This window comes from Pogoniulus pusillus, chromosome Z, assembly GCF_015220805.1.
Source record: "Pogoniulus pusillus isolate bPogPus1 chromosome Z, bPogPus1.pri, whole genome shotgun sequence".
Lineage (NCBI taxonomy): Eukaryota > Metazoa > Chordata > Aves > Piciformes > Lybiidae > Pogoniulus > Pogoniulus pusillus.
Window position 1 is genome coordinate 1644335 of NC_087309.1, and position 18581 is coordinate 1662915.

General features: G+C 49.3%; 1 protein-coding gene across 1 annotated transcript in view; it reads right to left on the minus strand.

The window, feature by feature from the left end:
• ITGA1 (integrin subunit alpha 1) overlaps nt 1-18581 on the minus strand; it is a 115598-nt gene that overhangs the window by 29134 nt on the left and 67883 nt on the right. The window contains exons 10-17 of the mRNA XM_064176482.1: nt 16395-16468; nt 12744-12888; nt 9611-9753; nt 7460-7603; nt 5756-6010; nt 4469-4599; nt 2735-2898; nt 2410-2546 (exon numbers count right to left, since the gene is read on the minus strand). Coding sequence (XP_064032552.1) covers nt 2410-2546; nt 2735-2898; nt 4469-4599; nt 5756-6010; nt 7460-7603; nt 9611-9753; nt 12744-12888; nt 16395-16468 — 1193 coding nt within the window. The remainder of the gene's footprint in view (nt 1-2409; nt 2547-2734; nt 2899-4468; nt 4600-5755; nt 6011-7459; nt 7604-9610; nt 9754-12743; nt 12889-16394; nt 16469-18581) is intronic.

The window sequence follows — 18581 nt, forward strand, 5'->3', positions numbered from 1 at the left end:
AGAGTCAACTCACAGACTTTGCTCTTTACTTCAGCCAGAAGGATTTGTAAGATGAACAGAAATCATAGAAACACAGAATGGTCTGGGTTGGAAGGGACCTCAAGGATCATCCAGCTCCAACCTCCCTGTGCCATAGGCAGGGACACCTCCCACTAGAAAAGGTTGCTCAAGGCCTCATCCAACCTGGCCTTGAACATCTCCAGGGAAGAAGGAGCCACAACCTCCCTGGGCAACCTGTGCCAGTGTCTCACCACCCTCAACCTGTGCCAGTGTCTCACCACTCTCCCTGCAAAGAACCCTTTCCTAATATTCAGGTTCAATCTCCCCTCTGCCACTTCAAACCCATTCCTCCTCATCCTGTCATTCCCAGACCTTGTCAATGGTCCCTCCCCAGACCTCCTGCAGCCCCCTGCAGATCCTGCAAGGCCACTCCAAGGTCTCCCCAAAGCCTTCTCCTCTCCAGGTTGCACAGCCCCAACTCTCTCAGCCTGTGCTCAGAGCAGAGCTGCTGCAGCCCTCTCAGCATCTTGGTGGCCTCCTCTGCACTGGCTCAAACACTTCCATGTCCTGTTTGTGCTGGGGACTCCAGAACTGCCCCCAGGACTGCAGGTGGGGTGTGAGGAGAGCAGAGGCAAGGGGCAGAATCCCCTCCCTTGCCCTGCTGCCCACACTGCTCTTGCTGCAGCCCAGGACACACTTGGCTGTCTGGGCTGCATGTGCACACAGTTTGCTCATGTTGAGCTTTGCATCAGCCCAGACCTAGGTGTCACACCAGTGGTGTCAGCAGGCTGGGGCCTGCTGTTAGGAGATGCACTGCATAGTCAAGCAAACTCTAGGCATCATTTACCATTAAGTTTGAATGATGAAACAGCTGTGAAGTCAGTATACATTTTAAATGTAATATACATCTCCACTTACTCTGCACATGAGTGAAAATTTGGGCAACCTCATACTTAGAGTTGTTAATTACATTTCTGTTTTGCAGTGAATAAGTATTCCCCTGTGCTCAGCACTGCTCAAGCCACAGCTTCAGTGCTGTGTCCAGTTCTGGGCTCCTCCATTCCAGAGAGATGCTGAGGTGCTGGAAGGTGTTTGTAGAAGGGCAGCAAGGCTGGGGAGGGGTCTGGAGCAGAGCCCTGTGAGGAGAGGCTGAGGGAGCTGGGGGGGTGCAGCCTGCAGCAGAGAAGGCTCAGGGCAGAGCTCATTGCTGTCTGCAGCTGCCTGCAGGGAGGCTGTAGCCAGGTGGGGTTGGGCTCTGCTGCCAAGCAACCAGCACCAGAACAAGGGGACACAGTCTCAAGCTGTGCCAGGGCAGGTCTAGGCTGGATGTTAAGAGGAAGTTGTTGTCAGAGAGAGTGATTGGCATTGGAATGGGCTGCCCAGGAAGGTGGTGAAGTCGTCATGCCTGGAGGTGTTCAAGAAAAGCCTGGCTGGGGCACTTAGTGCCATGGTCTGGTTGCTTGGCCAGGGCTGGGTGCTAGGTTGGGCTGGGTGAGCTTGGAGCTCTCTTCGAGTCTGGTTGACTCTATGTCTACGACTCTATTCTATCCAAAGTCTAATCTGTGAGGTTTTCTACTATATTTTAATGGAAGGATTTGCACCAGTATGCAAACCAGACCTCCACCTCACATGCTCCTGATGAGTTTTAAAGCCATTACTACACTCTTTCTTAAGACAGACACAAGGAGACAAAGGTAAGTAGCCTGGGCATAAGAGATGCCACCTGGAGTCCTGCATCCAGCTCTGGAGCCCCTGGGATAAGAGGGCTGTGGAGATGCTGGAGAGTGTCCAGAGCAGGGCCAGGAGGATGCTCAGAGGCTGCGGCAGCTCTGCTGTGAGCACAGCCTGAAAGAGTTGGGGCTGTGCAGGCTGGAGCAGAGGAGGCTCCCAGGGGACCTTCTTGTGGCCTTCCAGCATCTGAAGGGGGCTACAAAAAAGCTGGGGAGGGACTTTTGAGGCTGTGAGGGAGTGGCAGGACCGGGGAGAATGGAGCAAAGGTGGAGGTGGGGAGAGTGAGGCTGGAGGTGAGGAGGAAGTTGTTGAGGAGGAGAGTGGTGAGAGGCTGGACTGGGTTGCCCAGGGAGGTGGTTGAGGCCCCAGGGCTGGAGGTGTTTGAGGCCAGGCTGGCTGAGGCTGTGTGCAGCCTGCTCTAGGGTAGGGTGTCCCTGGGCATGGCAGGGGGGTTGGAACTGGCTGCTCCCTGTGGTCCCTTCCAACCCTGACTGGTTCTGTGATTCTATATGTAAATGGTTCATATACATAGACAAATAAATCCTAAGCAGTAACCAAAAGTGTTTGTATTATTCTTGGGGTTAATTTTGCATGGAGATTTTGTTGTCCAGTCTCTGATTAATGGTTTGGGTTACTATTTTGTCAACATGAGAAAAACACTTTAAATGATTTACTTGCCAACATGTAGAAGTTATGTTTAATACATTCTGACCCTTTGACAGTGATATTCTTCTGCATTTTCCTCTCGTGGCTTTCTGTGAACAAGCTTCGAGATATTTGTCTTTGTGAGTCCAGAGTAATCCAATACTGCAAGCCTGCAAGGGAAGTTGAGATCAATACTTTCAGCCAGTTTACCTCTACACATGCCTCTTTTTCTGCAAGGCATCTTTAATGCACTTTGAATAATCAATCCAGAGGACCTGCATCCCATTTTTCACAGCGATAAACAAACATATCTGTTTCATAGTGTAAAGATTCCACAGCTCAGTGCTCATCTACTTACTGGATTCAAACACATCTTCTTTTGACTTCAGTCTGGTCTTAAAACAAATGGTGGCATTTATACATATTGTTTTCCTCCTATTTATCTGACAATTTTGTTGTTGGATGTTGATGCTTTTGGGTGTAAATTGCATGGAGACATTTACTTCAGCCACATCACGAGACCTTAACCAAAACACAAAGAGAGAAAGGGCCTTGAAAATAACAGCAGCAACTTTTTCCTTATTTCAATCAAGAATGCACTTGCAAAACGTGTGACACTGAACATTAAAGCATGGAACACACAGCTGAGCCAGCAGTGTGCACTTGCAGCCCAGAAAGCCAAGCAGAGCCTGGGCTGCAGCAGCAGCAGTGTGGCCAGCAGGGCCAGGGAGGGGATCCTGCCCCTCTGCTCTGCTCTGCTGAGACCCCACCTGGAGTCCTGCATCCAGCTCTGGAGCCCCTGGGACAAGAGGGCTGTGGAGATGCTGGAGAGTGTCCAGAGCAGGGCCAGGAGAATGCTCAGAGGCTGCAGGAGCTCTGCTGTGAGCACAGCCTGAAAGAGTTGGGGCTGTGCAGGCTGGAGCAGAGGAGGCTCCCAGGTGACCTTCTTGTGGCCTGCCAGGATCTGAAGGGGGCTACAAAAAAAGCTGGGGAGGGACTTTTGAGGCTGTGAGGGAGTGTCAGGAGTGGGGGGAATGGAGCAAAGGTGGAGGTGGGGAGAGTGAGGCTGGAGGTGAGGAGGAAGTTGTTGAGCAGGAGAGTGGTGAGAGGCTGGAATGGGTTGCCCAGGGAGGTGGTTGAGGCCCCATGGCTGGAGGTGTTTGAGGCCAGGCTGGCTGAGGCTGTGTGCAGCCTGCTCTAGGGTAGGGTGTCCCTGGGCATGGCAGGGGGGTTGGACCTGGCTGCTCCTTGTGGTCCCTTCCAGCCCTGACTGGTTCTGTGATTCAATGACTCTGTGATATATGATGGTTTGGTAACTGCCTACACAGGACCAGCAAGCAGCAAATTATAGCAGATGGACACAGGGTTTCTGCACAGTGCTGGTCTTGTTTCACAGCAAGCACCCGATGAAAGGAAGTGCTTAAGCAGCTATTAGGAGGAAGTTCTTCACAGGGAGACAGAGATTGGCTTTGGAATGGGCTGCCCAGGGAGGTGGTGCAGTGGCCGTGGCTGGAGGTGTTGAAGCCAAGCCTGGCTGGGGCACTTAGTGCCATGATCTGGCTGGTTGGGCAGGGCTGGGTGCTAGGTTGGGCTGGCTGAGCTTGGAGCTCTCTTCCAACCTGCCTGACTCTGTGATTCTATGGTTGTATCACTGTTATCTGTAGAGTTTAATCCTTGTTCCTCCAGTGAGACACAAGGAATGACAGGTTACAGGCACAAGGACATGTGTCACAGTATGAGATTAAACCACTACCGCCACAGGAGCCCATATGGTGTGTGCCATCTACAGCTGGGTGAGGAAGGCTGCCCATATGGTGTGTGCCATCTACACCTGGGTGAGGAAGGCTGCCCATACGGTGTGTGCCATCTACACCTGGGTGAGGAAGGCTGCCCATATGGTGTGTGCCATCTACACCTGGGTGAGGAAGGCTGCCCATATGGTGTGTGCCATCTACACCTGGGTGAGGAAGGTTGCCCAAACGATGTGTGCCATCTACAGGTGGGTGAGGAAGGTTGCCCAAACGATGTGTGCCATCTACAGGTGGGTGAAGAGGGCTGTCCCCGGGCTCGCAGCTGCAATGCGTGTCCGTACCAGAAGAGGGCAGCCCCACCAAGGCCTCCGATGGTGACATCGATCAGTCCATCGTCGTTCAAATCCATCTCCCCGTGCACTGACTGGCCGAAGAATTTCACCTTTTCCCCGTCTCCTCCTGATGCAATGCGCTGTAAAAGCCATTGAGAAGTTCATGCAGTGCATATTGAAGGCATTACCAGAACATTCCAGACGCTCTTGCTGGCAGACAGACCATAGGATCAGTCAGGGATGGGAGGGACCACAGGATCACCCAGTTCCAACCCCCCTGCCTGTTTCCACGGAAGCTGTTAGCCCCCTGTCTCTCCCCCATGCCCAGTTAGCGTTTTACAGCTGTAAAATAACTCTATAGCAGCTGTAACACTGAGCTGTAACACTGTCAATCACTATGAACCTGCTCCAATCCTCTGTGTCACTGCAGGGCTTGGCAGATTGTATCTTAGAATGACAGACTCAGTCAGGGCTGGAAGGGGCCACAAGGATCAGCCAGTTCCAAACCCCCTGCCATGCCCAGGGACACCTTAGCCTAGGTCTGCCTGGCCACAGCCTCAGCCAGCCTGGCTTTAAACACCTATAGGTTGGACTGGATGATCTTGACGTCTCTTCCAGCCAGGTTGATTCCAGACATGGGGCTTCAACCACCTCCCTGGGCAACCCCTTCCACAGTCTCACCACTCTCATGCTGAACAACTTCTTCCTAACATTCAGTCTGAATCTCCCCATTTCCAGCTTTGTTCCATTCCCCCCTAGTCCTATCACTGTCTGGCAGCCTAAAAAGTCTCTCTCCATCTTTCTTGTAGCCCACTTTAAGATACTGACAGGCCACAAGAAGGTCACCTCGGAGCCTTCTCCTCTCCAGACTGAACAGCCCCAGCTCCCCCAGTCTCTCCTGACAGGTGATGTGCTCCATCCCTCTGATCATCGAGATGGCTTTTTAGGTTCTAAACTCATCAAGTCTTCGTTAAAATACCCCCAAACCTGTTACCTTGGTGGAGGACACACTGCAGCTTTGCAGAGCTGCACCATGTCTGCTTTTCAGTCTGTGCAGGACATTCCAGAATCTTTTTAATGCAAGCATGCAAATGAATTATCAAACATTAGAATCAAATTTAACTGAAGCAGTAGGAGTGTAAAAATACAGAGCACTAAAAACAACCCAGCCAAAGAAAGAAGCAGCCATGAGAGTTCAGGTCACAGCTTGGGACAGTGCTGGGAAGATGCAGGAGAACAGAATCGGTGCGACAGAGGTGAAGAGCAGCAGCCAACCTGCAAAGGTTTACTGCCTACCTGAGAATACTTTTTACTGATTTTGTTGCCATGGCCATGATAGATATAGACAGCTCCCCGATGGTCATCTTCTAAGGGAGACCCTATCACAATGTCATTATATCCATCGAGGTTCAGGTCCTTCACCGCGGCGATCGCAGTCCCAAAGCGTGCGCCACAGGGCTCGTTCTTGAGCACCTTGCAGGTGTCCTGCTTCAGTGGGGAGCAGCATGTTTGCTTCACAGGCTCAAGGCTCATCTGGTACTCGAAGGTTGTCTAGGAAAGAACAGGGTGCAGGTGTGAGGCTGATGTGAATATTTTGATGAGAGAAATTAAATCCTCAGATGTGAGGAGAGAGAAAAAAACCCAACAGTTCCCTTCTGCTGAGGAACACAACTGGTCACAGTGTCACAGAATCACAGCATCAGCCAGGCTGGAAGAGACCTCCAGGATCATCCAGGCCAACCTAGCACCCAGTACAATACAGATAAGACACTCACTGCTCACACACTGCTACAGCCTCCCTGCAGGCAGCTGCAGGCAGCAATGAGCTCTGCCCTGAGCCTCCTCTGCTGCAGGCTGCACACCCCCAGCTCCCTCAGCCTCTCCTCACAGGGCTCTGCTCCAGGCCCCTCCCCAGCCTTGCTGCCCTTCTCTCAACACCTTCCAGCACCTCAACATCTCTCTTGAATGGAGGAGCCCAGAACTGGACACAGCACTCAGTGTGTGGTCTGAGCAGTGCTCAGCACAGGGGCAGAAGAATCTCCCTTGTCCTGCTGCCCACACTGCTCCTGAGCCAGCCCAGGATGCCATTGGCTCTGCTGCCCACCTGGGCACTGCTGCCTCCTCTTCAGCTCCTCTCTCCCAGCACCCCCAGCTCCCTCTCTGCCTGGCTGCTCTCAACCACTCTGGCCCCCTGCTTGGGGTTGTTGTGGCCAAAGTGCAGAACCCTGCCCTTGGCCTTGTTCAGTCTCATCCCATTGGCCTCTGCCCACCCATGCAGCCTGGCCAGGTCCCTCTGCAGGGCTCTCCTACCCTCCAACAGCTCCACAGCTGCTCCTAGCTTGGTGTCATTTGCAATCTTTGTGATGCTGGACTCAATCCCCTGGTCCAGATCATCAATAAAGATACTGAACTGGAGTGGTCCTTCTCCCCTTTGCTTCTCTCCAGCAGGCAGATTTTGGTAACTGTTATGAAGACAAACAGTGGTACTGGACTAAAAGAAGAAGTAGCCTGCACAGACATTGGAAGAATCTTATCAAGTTAAGATGGGGTACAGTGAGTGTCTTCCTCAATCTAGCTGTGACTTGCTTAAGAGTGATTTGGTGTATGGGATTTAGCTCTAGATTGTTAAGCAAGACACAAAGTTACCATAGGAGACACTGTAAGAATGGATGAGCTCTGCTGTTCCCTAACCCATGGAAGTGAAGGCACAAGGAGACAGAAACTTAATGCTGTAAGTTTGCTGCTATGGTACACCAGGCATAGATGGATATTGTTTAGAGGATATTGTGCTTACCTCTGTAAGATACAGAACTAGGGTGAAAAAAGGTAACAAAACAGGAGTTTGAGAAGGAAGCTTCCAAGAGTGATCTGTGCTACTCTCGGCTGTCACAATGATGTGTCTCTGTATTCAGCAGGTCAGATTAACATGTTTCTTTAAAAGAAGAATATGCAGGCAGTAAGGACCAGGCTCTGTTCCTGGCTAATAGACATTGTTCTTACCTTGTTCAGACTGTAGACATACACTTTGCCTTGCTCCTCCTTCTCATTTCCCATGTACATAGGAGCTCCAACAAGAAGAAGGTCGGTAAAGGAGTCCCTGTCGATGTCAATCGTGGTAATAACACCCCCAAAGTATGACCCAATCTGCAGGGAAATGTAAGGACTGAATCAGAGGCAGTCAAGACCATGGAATCATAGAATCAACTGGTGCCAGCTGCCAGCTGGATGTGGCACCATTCACCACCACTCTCTGGGCCCTGCCTTCCAGCCAGTTCCTGGCCCATATCAGAGTGAATCTGTCCATGCCACGAGCTGCCAGCTGTGCCAGGAGCTTGTTGTGGCAGAGGCTTTGCTGCAGTCCAGGTAGGCTCCATCCACAGCCTGCCCCACATTCACCAGGCAGGTAACCTGATAAAAGGAGATCAGGTTGGTCAGGCAGGACCATCACAGAGCATCTCCTATGCAGAGACATGTTTTATGGCTGCTTACCACAGTGACACAGGTTAAGCATCAGACAGAGATTTTCCTTGCTACCTATGAGGTCTTTTTGGTCTGTTTGCTTTTCGAGCCTTGTTTTCTGGTTTAGGGTTTGTTGAAGGATTTTATTTAAGAATGGTCCATTCAACTTTCAAGTCTCCTGAGTCTGAGAGGCACAAAGGATGTCTTCTACCTACTAAAGGAAGTAGGACCTCTTAAGACAGCATTTGAACAAAAATGTCTAGAGGAAACGAGTTTTTCTCCTCAGTCTGAACAACAATACACAGAATGAGCAAAATCAATGGTGCTTTAAAAGAGTTGTCACCACTTCACTACCAAATCAATGGAGTCATCTAGATGTGATTCTGGGGTGGGATTTGGAACACGTGTTCACTATTAACAAATCAATGGTCTTAGGCTTGCCAGAGGAAAAAGGCAGGAAGAAGCTCCAAGACAACACAATGCAGACAGTCTCTGAAGTTCCCAAGTTGCTGCTAAACGCAGAGCAAAAAGGTCTACGTGAAGAGCTCAACGCATTCATAGGCTGCCTGGATGAGCAGTGGGATCTACCTGAGCAATGTTCACTTTGCAGCCAAGTTAGGCACTCTGCACTGCACTTACTGTGCCGCAGTCCCTCCTAAAGCAACATGCGTCTCACCTGGCAGACAATGGTTCGAGCAGCCCAGACCTCTCAAACCTTAGAACTGCCTGCATTTCCTCATGGGCTTTAAGGGAGATGGATGAACTAGCTGAGCTGCAGACATCACCTACAGGTGAAAAGCACACAGACTGAATTCTTCCTGAAGAGGCTTGATCTGCAGCCGAGAAAGACTCGGGTAGGCAAGCCCTTATGTGCGTAGCAGTATCTCACCATCTTCAGTTATGTGTTTGCACATTTGTGGGAATGCAAGGTGCAGAAGAGTTGTGGGAACAGAGTGAAGAGAATAACAACAGACCCTGGTTCCCACCAGCTGAGAACTTCCTTATCTCAGAAGGGATAGGTAGTGGACACCTCATTAACGAGGATAACAAGGCAGGGGTTATGCAGATGTAGTGGGTTGTCCTTGACTAATTATGCTAATGTGTAGGTGCGTGCCCTGCTGGCTGAGTGCATGTACACCTGGGCTGTAACCTAATAAAGGGTCTCTGGCATAATTCACATTGAATCATCTGGAGTCCTTCGTGGCAGGCCCCACATCACACTGGTCCCCAGGCCTGCCACGGTCCCCGTGGCAAGCAGAGATTTACAAGCAGCACCGTGCTGCAGCACACGTTGGTTTTGCTTCCTGCAGGAGCAGCTCTCTGTGGGCTGCTGCTCAGTCAAAGCAGCAGCTTTCCAGTATTTAGTGCTATCCCAGCTGATGACCTTGCACAAACACCTGCTTGTTGCACCTGTCTCCTGACAGTGAAAATGGCAGATACAGGAGTGGTTACTACCACTTTTTGCCACTAGTGATGGTTTAACCATCAAAGAGAAAACTTACAAGCAGACTACTGTAGAGTCCACTTTCTATTACTATTCCAGAGCCCTGACCTAACCTTCCCTTTAGATCTTGCTTGCCACTTACAGCTTCCAGTTTTATTAGCTCTCTGATGGCAGGTTCTCAGTCCAAATGACACTACTTTCATTTCTCAATGCCACATTCCTCTCATGTGCCAAGCACAAATGCTTACTTGTTCTCCATTTAGTCTCTGAAGCACCTGTACATCTCTTCCTTCCATTTTATAAATGATGACCTGGCCAGTGTGGTTGTATCGTGGCTGTCCTGCTATGTAGAGCACTCCTGCAGGCGTCGATGCTGAGTTCACAGTGTATCCTAGGAAGAGAAGCCAAGATGCAGTGTGCTCAGAATGCACCAGAAATGCTTGCCATGATCCAGAGCATTTGTAAGGCTAACTCTACAGCTACCTATTCAGCCCTGCTTGTGTGAGAGGGTAACAGCAGAGTTAACTAAAAAGAGTGTCTCTTCCAACCTTGGTGATACTGTGATCTGTATTTATACAGCCTCAGAGTCATGAGCACCATTGTGTTGCTAAACCTGCTCCCAGGCTGGGAAGGACCATAAGGATGCTCGGAGGGCTGCAGCAGCTCTGCTGTGAGCACAGCCTGAAAGAGTTGGGGCTGTGCAGGATGCAGAAGAGGAGATTCCCAGGTGAACTCCTTGTGGCCTTCCAGCATCTGAAGGGGGCTACAAAAAAGCTGGGGAGGGACTTTTGAGGCTGTGAGAGAGTAGCAGGAGTGGGGGGAATGGAGCAAAGCTGGAGGTGGGGAGAGTGAGGCTGGAGGTGAGGAGGAAGTTGTTGAGCAGGAGAGTGGTGAGAGGCAGGAATGGGTTGCCCAGGGAGGTGGTTGAGGCCCCATGGCTGGAGGTGTTTGAGGCCAGGCTGGCTGAGGCTGTGTGCAGCCTGCTCTAGGGTAGGGTGTCCCTGACATGGCAAGGGGGGTTGGGACTGGCTGCTCCTTGTGGTCCCTTCCTACCCTGCCTGATTCTATGATTCTGTGGTTCTGTGATTCTAAGTCATGCTTGCTTTGATGTTCTCACACATGCTACTGATAAAACAACTCATACATAGGTGTTTGAAAAGGTGCTTTAAAAGAGTTGTCACCACTTCACTGCCAAATCAATGGAGTCATCTAGATGTGATTCTGGGGTGGGATTTGGAACACGTGTTCACTATTAACAACAATTTAACAACTGGACAGAAGGAAGACATAAAAAAATTGCAGATGAAACAAACCTGTGGCACAGCCTCACCTAATGTGGAGGACGAGATAGGAACTTAGAATAAATAACCTTAACAAAATTGAGACAAAGAGAATGAGAAAGAGAGGGGGTGAGAGAGAAACAGAGAAAGGGAGAAAAAGAGAAAGAGATAGATAGAGAGAGAGAAAGAAAGAAAGAAAGAAAGAAAGAAAGAAAGAAAGAAAGAAAGAAAGAAAGAAAGAGAGAGAGAAAGAGAGAAAGGGAGAGAGAGAGAGATCAAGAAAAAGATAAACAGAAAGAAAAAAGACAGAGAGTAAAAGAGAGAAAGAGAGAAAGAGAGAAAGAAAAAGAGAAAGATAGAGAAATAGAGAAAAAATGAGCAAGAAAGAGAGAAAGAGAAAGAGAGAAAGAAAGAGAAACAGAGAAAAAAAGAGAGAGAAAGAGAGAAAGAAAAAGAGAGAAAGAGAAATAAAGAAAAATAGCAAGAAAGAGAGAGAGAAACAGAGAAAAAAGAGAAATAGAGAAAGAGAAAGATAGATAAAGAAAAAGAGCGAGAAAGAGAGAGAAAGAAAAACAGAAAAAAAAGAGACAGAAACAGAGAGAGAAAAAGAGAGAAAGAGAGAGATAGAAAAAGAGAAAGAGAAAAAAAGAGAAAGAGATAGAAAAGGAGAAAGAGAAACAGAGAAAGAAGAGAAAGAGAGAGAAAGAAAGAGAGAGAAAGAGATAAAGGAAGAGATAAAGAAACAAAGAGAGAGAGAGAAAGGCATTCTGCAATGACAGGTGTAATTAGGGGGAAAATGCAATATTGCATAAAACTGCAAGTGCCGAGGCTCGGGAAATCTTTATAAGTGTGCTGGAGTACTGGAGCAGGTACATGTCTGTGCTGGAGAAAGCCCAGGTGCACCCAGGTCCGTCAGTGTCTGGGGCGGGTTTCTGTGTTTCTTGTTTGTAAAAGCAGCAATCAAGAGAAAAGCAACAAGGCAGGGCAAGGAAAGGCAAGGGAAAAGGAAAGGGAAAGGGAAAGGGAAAGGGAAAGGGAAAGGGAAAGGGAAAGGGAAAGGGAAAGGGAAAGGGAAAGGGAAAGGGAAAAGGAAAAGGAAGAAAAGAGAAGAAAAGAAAGGAAAAGAAAGTGAAAGGGAAGGACAAGAAAAGAAAATGAAAAGAAAGGAAAGGAAAAGAAAATAAAAGAAAAGGGGGAGGGAAGAGAAGAAAATAAAGAAAAGGAGAATACAATAAAACAAAAGAAAGGAAAACAAAAGAAAGGAAAAGAAAAGAAAAGAAAGGAAAAGAAAAGAAAAGAAAAGAAAAGAAAAGAAAAGAAAAGAAAAGAAAAGAAAAGAAAAGAAAAGAAAAGAAAAGAAAAGAAAAGAAAAGAAAAGAAAAAGAAAAGAAAAGGGGGGAAAAGAGAAGAAAAGAAAGCGAAGGAAAGGAAAAGAAAAGAAGAGGAGAGGAGAGGAGAGGAGAGGAGAGGAGAGGAGAGGAGAGGAGAGGAGAGGAGAGGAGAGGAGAGGAGAGGAGAGGAGAGGAGAGGAGAGGAGAGGAGAGGAGAGGAGAGGAGAGGAGAGGAGAGGAGAGGAGAGGAGAAAAGAAGAGAAAAGAAGAGGAAAGAAGAGGAAAGGAAAGGAGAGGAAAGAAGAGGAAAAGAAAAGAAAAGAAAAGAAAAGAAAAGAAAAGAAAAGAAAAGAAAAGAAAAGAAAAGAAAAGAAAAGAAAAGAAAAGAAAAGAAAAGAAAAGAAAAGAAAAGAAAAGAAAAGAAAAGAAAAGAAAAGAAAAGAAAAGAAAAGAAAAGAAAAGAAAAGAAAAGAAAAGAAAAGAAAAGAGAAAGGAAAGAAAAGAAAAGAGATAGGAAAGAGAAAGGAAAGGAAAGGAAAGAGAAAGGAAAGAGAAAGGAAAGAGAAAGGAAAAGAAGAAAAATGACAAACCAAACCAACCAACCCACTCCCCCAAAACTCCCCCTAAACCAAGGCCAAGCCAAGAGCACCACAGAGTGGGCATGTCCCCCCCCCACGGAAATGCCCAGGTTCCCAGAGTGAAGGGTGATACTCTGCAGGACACCCAAAGCGATGGAAGTTGAAGCGATCTGGGAGGGTCTCTTTTCTTACCCAGGTAGGCTGCAAGGGGCTCGTTTCTCTCTGGAAGCCTGTCACGGAAGGTTTCGTTGGTCGGCATTACGATCCCGCTGTCCTTCACCATCAGCACTGTGCCATTCCAGTCATAGGCTCCGACTGCTCCAAGCATCATCCAGTCCTGTGCAGAGAGAAACAAAAGCCTGCTCTCTATGTGGACCATCTCTACCCATTCGTGATCCTGATGCTTACACCTGGGAAGTGCTTCCTTTGCACCTGGCACCTTTAGCCCTGCCTCTCCTGTTACGGCATGTGTATAGCATCTATACAACCACAGCATGCCCCACAGCTGCTGTTAAATATAGAGACAGTAAATAAACCTTTACCAGAGGCCCCTTGGGAATCACAGAATCATAGAATCAACCGGGTTGGAAGAGACCTCCAAGATCATCCAGTCCAACCTAGCACCCAGCCCTGTCCAGTCAACCAGACCAAACACCAGCAGAATGGAACACAGCTCCTACAACCTCAGCTCACCAATCCAGGGCAAATAGAAAGCTGCAGGTACCCTCGGGCTGTGCCTCCAGCCTCTCTGATACCCCCAGACACACCTTAGCATTGTTAAAGGAGAGCTATTTGCTTTATGGGTAAGGTGAAAATGCAAATCTAATGCAAATTAAGCAGCTTGTAATTAGGTGTAGGTTGTGATTTAAGTGCAGCTGTATGGAGTAGCACAGATTGTGCCTTAGCATAACTAAACCAGTGCAGCTTTACTTGCGCCTCTGTCTCCATTTATGCTTGCAAGGGGAAAGGAATTTGGCAAAGTTAATAGAGAATACAACACTTAAATGAACCCCCAGGCAAACTCTCAGAAGCTAGAACCTTCCTCTGTTGAATCTTGAGTCTTGTACACAGTGCCAGAGCCTTCTGTCACTAAGAAATGGTTGCTGACCTTCCCTGACTACAGGCACTGGTGTAGCCTTCTTGATAATAGACACCAGAGACATGAGGATGAGGAGGGGACTGGAGCACTGCCTGGTGAGGAGAGGCTGAGGGCCCTGGGGCTGCTTAGTCTGGAGAGGAGAAGACTGAGAGGGGATTGAATCAATGTCTGTAACTATCTAGGGGCTGGGGGTCAGGAGGGGAGGGACAGGCTCTGCTCACTGCTCCCTGGGATAGGACAAGCAGCAGTGGATGGAAGCTGCAGCACAGGAGGTTCCAGCTCAGTACATGGGGGAACTTCTTGCCTGGAAGGGTCCCAGAGCCCTGGCACAGGCTGCCCAGAGAGGTTGTTGAGTCTCCTTCTGTGGAGCCTTTCCAGGCCTGTCTGGATGTGTTCCTGTGTGCCCTGAGCTAGATTGGATTGGGGGTTGGACTGGATGATCTCTTTGGGTCCCTTCCAACCCCTGACATCCTGAGAGCCTGTGAGCCTGTGACCCTGAGTCTGTCAAGGGTAGGAGACCCAGTTTGGAAGTGAGGTTCTGATGACAGCAGGGCAGTCACCTGTGCACTTCAGGAACATGCTCTACCAAACAGAAAATCAGGCTCCTTATCAGGATAGCACTCTTCCATCTGCAGCAGCTCCTGTGTTGCATTGCAGAGGCTAAAAAGGAACAGAGACTATAGCTGCAACCAAGCAGCTATGCTGAGTTATGCTGAAGGTCTTTCTTTTCACCAGTAATACATTGAGCTGTACACAAAATCACAACAGAGGGGCTCCTCTGCGTGTCAGTTTGTCTTGGATTATTTGGTGGGGTTCAATTAGTCTCCTGTTGAGCTCTTTTCCACTGCCACTTTTTTTCCATATCTTTAAGGCTTAACTCTCCCTATTTCTTTTGACCTCATGTTAGTTTTTGACTTGTGTCCACTGAGCAGATCATCACAGTGGATGTTTTTGTTGCTTTTTTAAGATTAAGCATCACTTTGGGTAGTGCAAATTCCTAAGGATTTTTGCATTCCAGTTTAACAAATATTCACCCCCTGAGAACTGAGATATTCCCTGTGTTAGCAGAACCAGGAGTACACTGTGCTAGGAGCAATGCAAACCATAGCCCTGACAGAAACAGTCTCCTGATGTACCTTCTGCCCCACAATCACCACCACGATGTGATTGTAACAACACCATTTATGCACACAGAACACTTCCACAGCTCATCAAGAGACTGGAAGAGACTATCAAAGGTTGTCGAGCCCAAGCTCCCCTTCTAAGAGCAGAAATGTCTGGATCAGTGTAGTTAACCCTCCTTGGAGTGGACTTCAACCTCCTGACTCCTCTCTGGTGGTGGATCTGAACCTGACCCCAGGTCCTCCTGACGTCTCCCTGGTGCATCAATCACCTGCTCCAACCACATGCATAACAAATCACAGAATCATAGAATCAAGCAGGCTGGAAGAGAGCTCCAAGCTCAGCCAGTCCAACCTAGCACCCAGCCCTGCCCAACCAACCAGACCATGGCACTAAGTGCCCCAGCCAGCCTTGGCTTCAACACCTCCAGCCACAGCCACTCCACCACCTCCCTGGACAGCCCATTCCAATGCCAATCACTCTCTCTGACAACAACTTCCTCCTAACATCCAGCCTAGACCTGCCCTGGCACAGCTTGAGGCTGTGTCCCCTTGTTCTGGTGCTGGCTGCCTGGGAGAAGAGCCCAACCCCACCTGGCTACAGCCTCCCTGCAGGCAGCTGCAGACAGCAATGAGCTCTGCCCTGAGCCTCCTCTGCTGCAGGCTGCACACCCCCAACTCCCTCAGCCTCTCCTCACAGGGCTCTGCTCCAGGCCCCTCCCCAGACTTGCTGCCCTGCTCTCAACACCTTCCAGCACCTCAACATCTCTCTTGAATTGAGGGGCCCAGAACTGGACACAGCACTCAATGTGTGTCCTGAGCAGTGCTGAGCACAGGGGCACAAGAACCTCCCTTGTCCTCCTGCCCACACTGCTCCTGAGCCAGCCCAGGATGCCATTGGCTCTGCTGCCCACCTGGACACACTGCTGCCTCCTCTGCAGCTCCTCTCTGCCAGCACCCCCAGCTCCCTCTCTGCCTGGCTGCTCTCAGCCACTCTGGCCCCAGCCTGTAGTGCTGCTTGGGGTTGTTGTGGCCAAGGTGCAGAGCCCTGCCCTTGGCCTTGTTCAGTCTCATCCCATTGGCCTCTGCCCACCCATCCAGCCTGGCCAGGTCCCTCTGCAGGGCTCTCCTACCCTCCAACAGCTCCACAGCTGCTCCTAGCTTGCTGTCATCTGCAAATTTGCTGCTGCTGAAATAATCCCCTGGTGCAGATCATCATTGAACAGGATTGTGCTCAGCACTGATCCTTGGGGAATACCAATAGAGCTCTCTCTTCACTATATCTAATTTAATTTCAGTTTAAAACTGTTTCCTCTTGTCCTGTCACTTAAAAGCCCAAGTGAAAAACTCTTCCTCTGTCTTTCTCAAAATGCTACAGATTGTTCTCCTGATAGGAGATGCTGTGGGAGAACTAAAGATAGAGTTCACGTGAGGAAGGTACTTCTTATCTTCAGCTTTCATTGTTTATAATCACCTCTGATGCATATTTCACCAAAAAATCCTGGATTATAGGAAACTCTGAAAGTTCCAGCAGCAAAGAACGTTGAAACACTCATTCCAAATTTATGCCATCACCAGCCAAAAAAATCCCAACTACCTACTTTGCCAGAGAACTTTGTTCACCTGAGAATAGTGAGCGCTGAATCCAGCCTGCGACATTTCCATCTCAAAGGAGGCAGCCTGCTGGTCTGTCGTGGCTATTGAACAGGAAAACAAACAGCAAACCAACAAAACAGAGATTAGTTTCCATCTGGAAAGTATTTCAATGGCAATTAGAATCACAGAATCAAGCAGGCTGGAAGAGAGCTCCAAGCTCAGCCAGCCCAACCTAGCACCCAGCCCTGCCCAACCAACCAGACCATGGCACTAAGTGCCCCAGCCAGGCTTTGCTTCAACACCTCCAGCCACAGCCACTCCACCACCTCCCTGGGCAGCCCATTCCAATGCCAATCACTCTCTCTGCCAACAGCACCTCAACATCTCTTTGCAATGGAGGAGCCCAGAACTGGATACAGCTGAACCCTGCCCTTGGCCTTGTTCAATCTCATCCCATTGGCCTCTGCCCACCCATCCAGCCTCACCAGATCCCTCTGCAGGGCTCTCCTACCTTCCAACAGATCAACACCTGCTCCTAGCTTGGTGTCATCTGCAAACTTACTGATGCTGGACTCAATCCCCTGGTCCAGATCATCAGTAAAGATATTGAACAGGACTGGGCCCAGCACTGATCCTTGGGGAACACCACTAGTGACAGCTGCCAACTGCATGTGGCACCATTCACCACCACTCTCTGGGCTCTGCCATCCAGCCAGTTCTTGATCCAGCACAGAGTGAATCTGTCCAAGCCATGAGCTGCCAGCTTGGCTAGGAGCTTCTTGTGGCAGACAGTGTCAAAGGCTTTGCTGCAGTCCAGGCAGACTCCATCCACAGCCTGCCCCACATTCACCAGGCAGGAACCTGATCATAAAAGGAGCTCAGGTTGGTGAGGCAGGACCTGCCCTGCCTAAACCCATGCTGCCTGGGTCTGATCCCTTGGCCATCCTGTAGGTGCTGTGTGATGGCACCCAAGATGACCTGTTCCATGTCCTTGCCTGGCACTGAGGTCAGGCTCACAGGTCTGTAGTTTTCTGGCTCCTCCTTTCGACCCTTCTTGTGGATGGGATCACATTGGCAGCTTCCAGTCTTCAGGGACCTCTCCAGTGAGCCAGGACTGCTGATAAATGATGGAGAGTGGCTTGGCCAGCTCAGCTGCCAGCTCTCTCAGCACCCCAGGGTGGATCCCATCCGGTCCCATGGACTTGTGAGGATCCAAATGACACAGCAGGTCCCTTACTGCTTCCTCATGGACTAGAGGGGGACTGTACTGGTCCCTGACTCCATCCACCACTTCAGGAGTCCAGTTGTCCTGGAGACAACCTGTCCCACTAGTGAAGATTGAGGCAAAGAAGGTGTTAAGCACCTCTGCCTTTTCCTCATCCTTTGTCACTATGTTCCCCTCTCTATCTAACAAGGAGTGGAGGTTGTCCTTGCCCCTCTCTTGCCATTCACATGGTGATAGGAACATTTTCATTCTCCACAGCTGCAGTGCTAGCACAGTGGTGCATCATTATTTTTTTTCTTGAGTTCCTTGTTTTGTTTGGGGTTTTCTGGGGATTTTGGCCTTTGAAAAAAAAAAGTGCAAAGAAAAAGTGAGACAGGATTGAAAAACTGAGTCCAGCAAAACCCCACAGAGGACAGCCAGTGGGTTCTTACACATCATCTGTTCCATAGGCTGGGCCTCATGGCACTGCCTTCCAGTCCTAACAGCAGTTTTGGGCTTGATGCAGCCCCTGGGCAGGCACAAAAGGGTTGGGTTTTTTGACAGAACGCCCTTTGTAGCAGCTTGGCAGTTTGAAACTCAATGAGAAGTAAGACTGAGGGCCCTTATCTAAGCAGGACTGAGAGCTGCACATGCCAACAGTGCCAGCATTGTCCTCTGCGGTGTGGAATTCCTGTCTTTCTCAGCTCATTAAGGAGCATCCTTTAGTGTATGAAAATGTTGTCTGTCGGCAAAAGTGAAACTTAAGAGGTTTATCCTTAAAAAGGACTTTTTCAGACTCGGGCAAGCAGCTACATCTCATGAAACATGATAGCCTGTGCCTGAGTGTTAAATACTTTGTCTTGAAGATCATGTCTCCCTCCTGAGCGTGGCTATAAATCCCAGCGACCTGCAAAGACACCCTGGCCCAGGCAGCAACCCCTGTGGTTTAGAGCTGAGTATCAAAACAGTCCAGATGTCTGCAAGGTCCTGCAGCTGGGTCAGGGCAATGT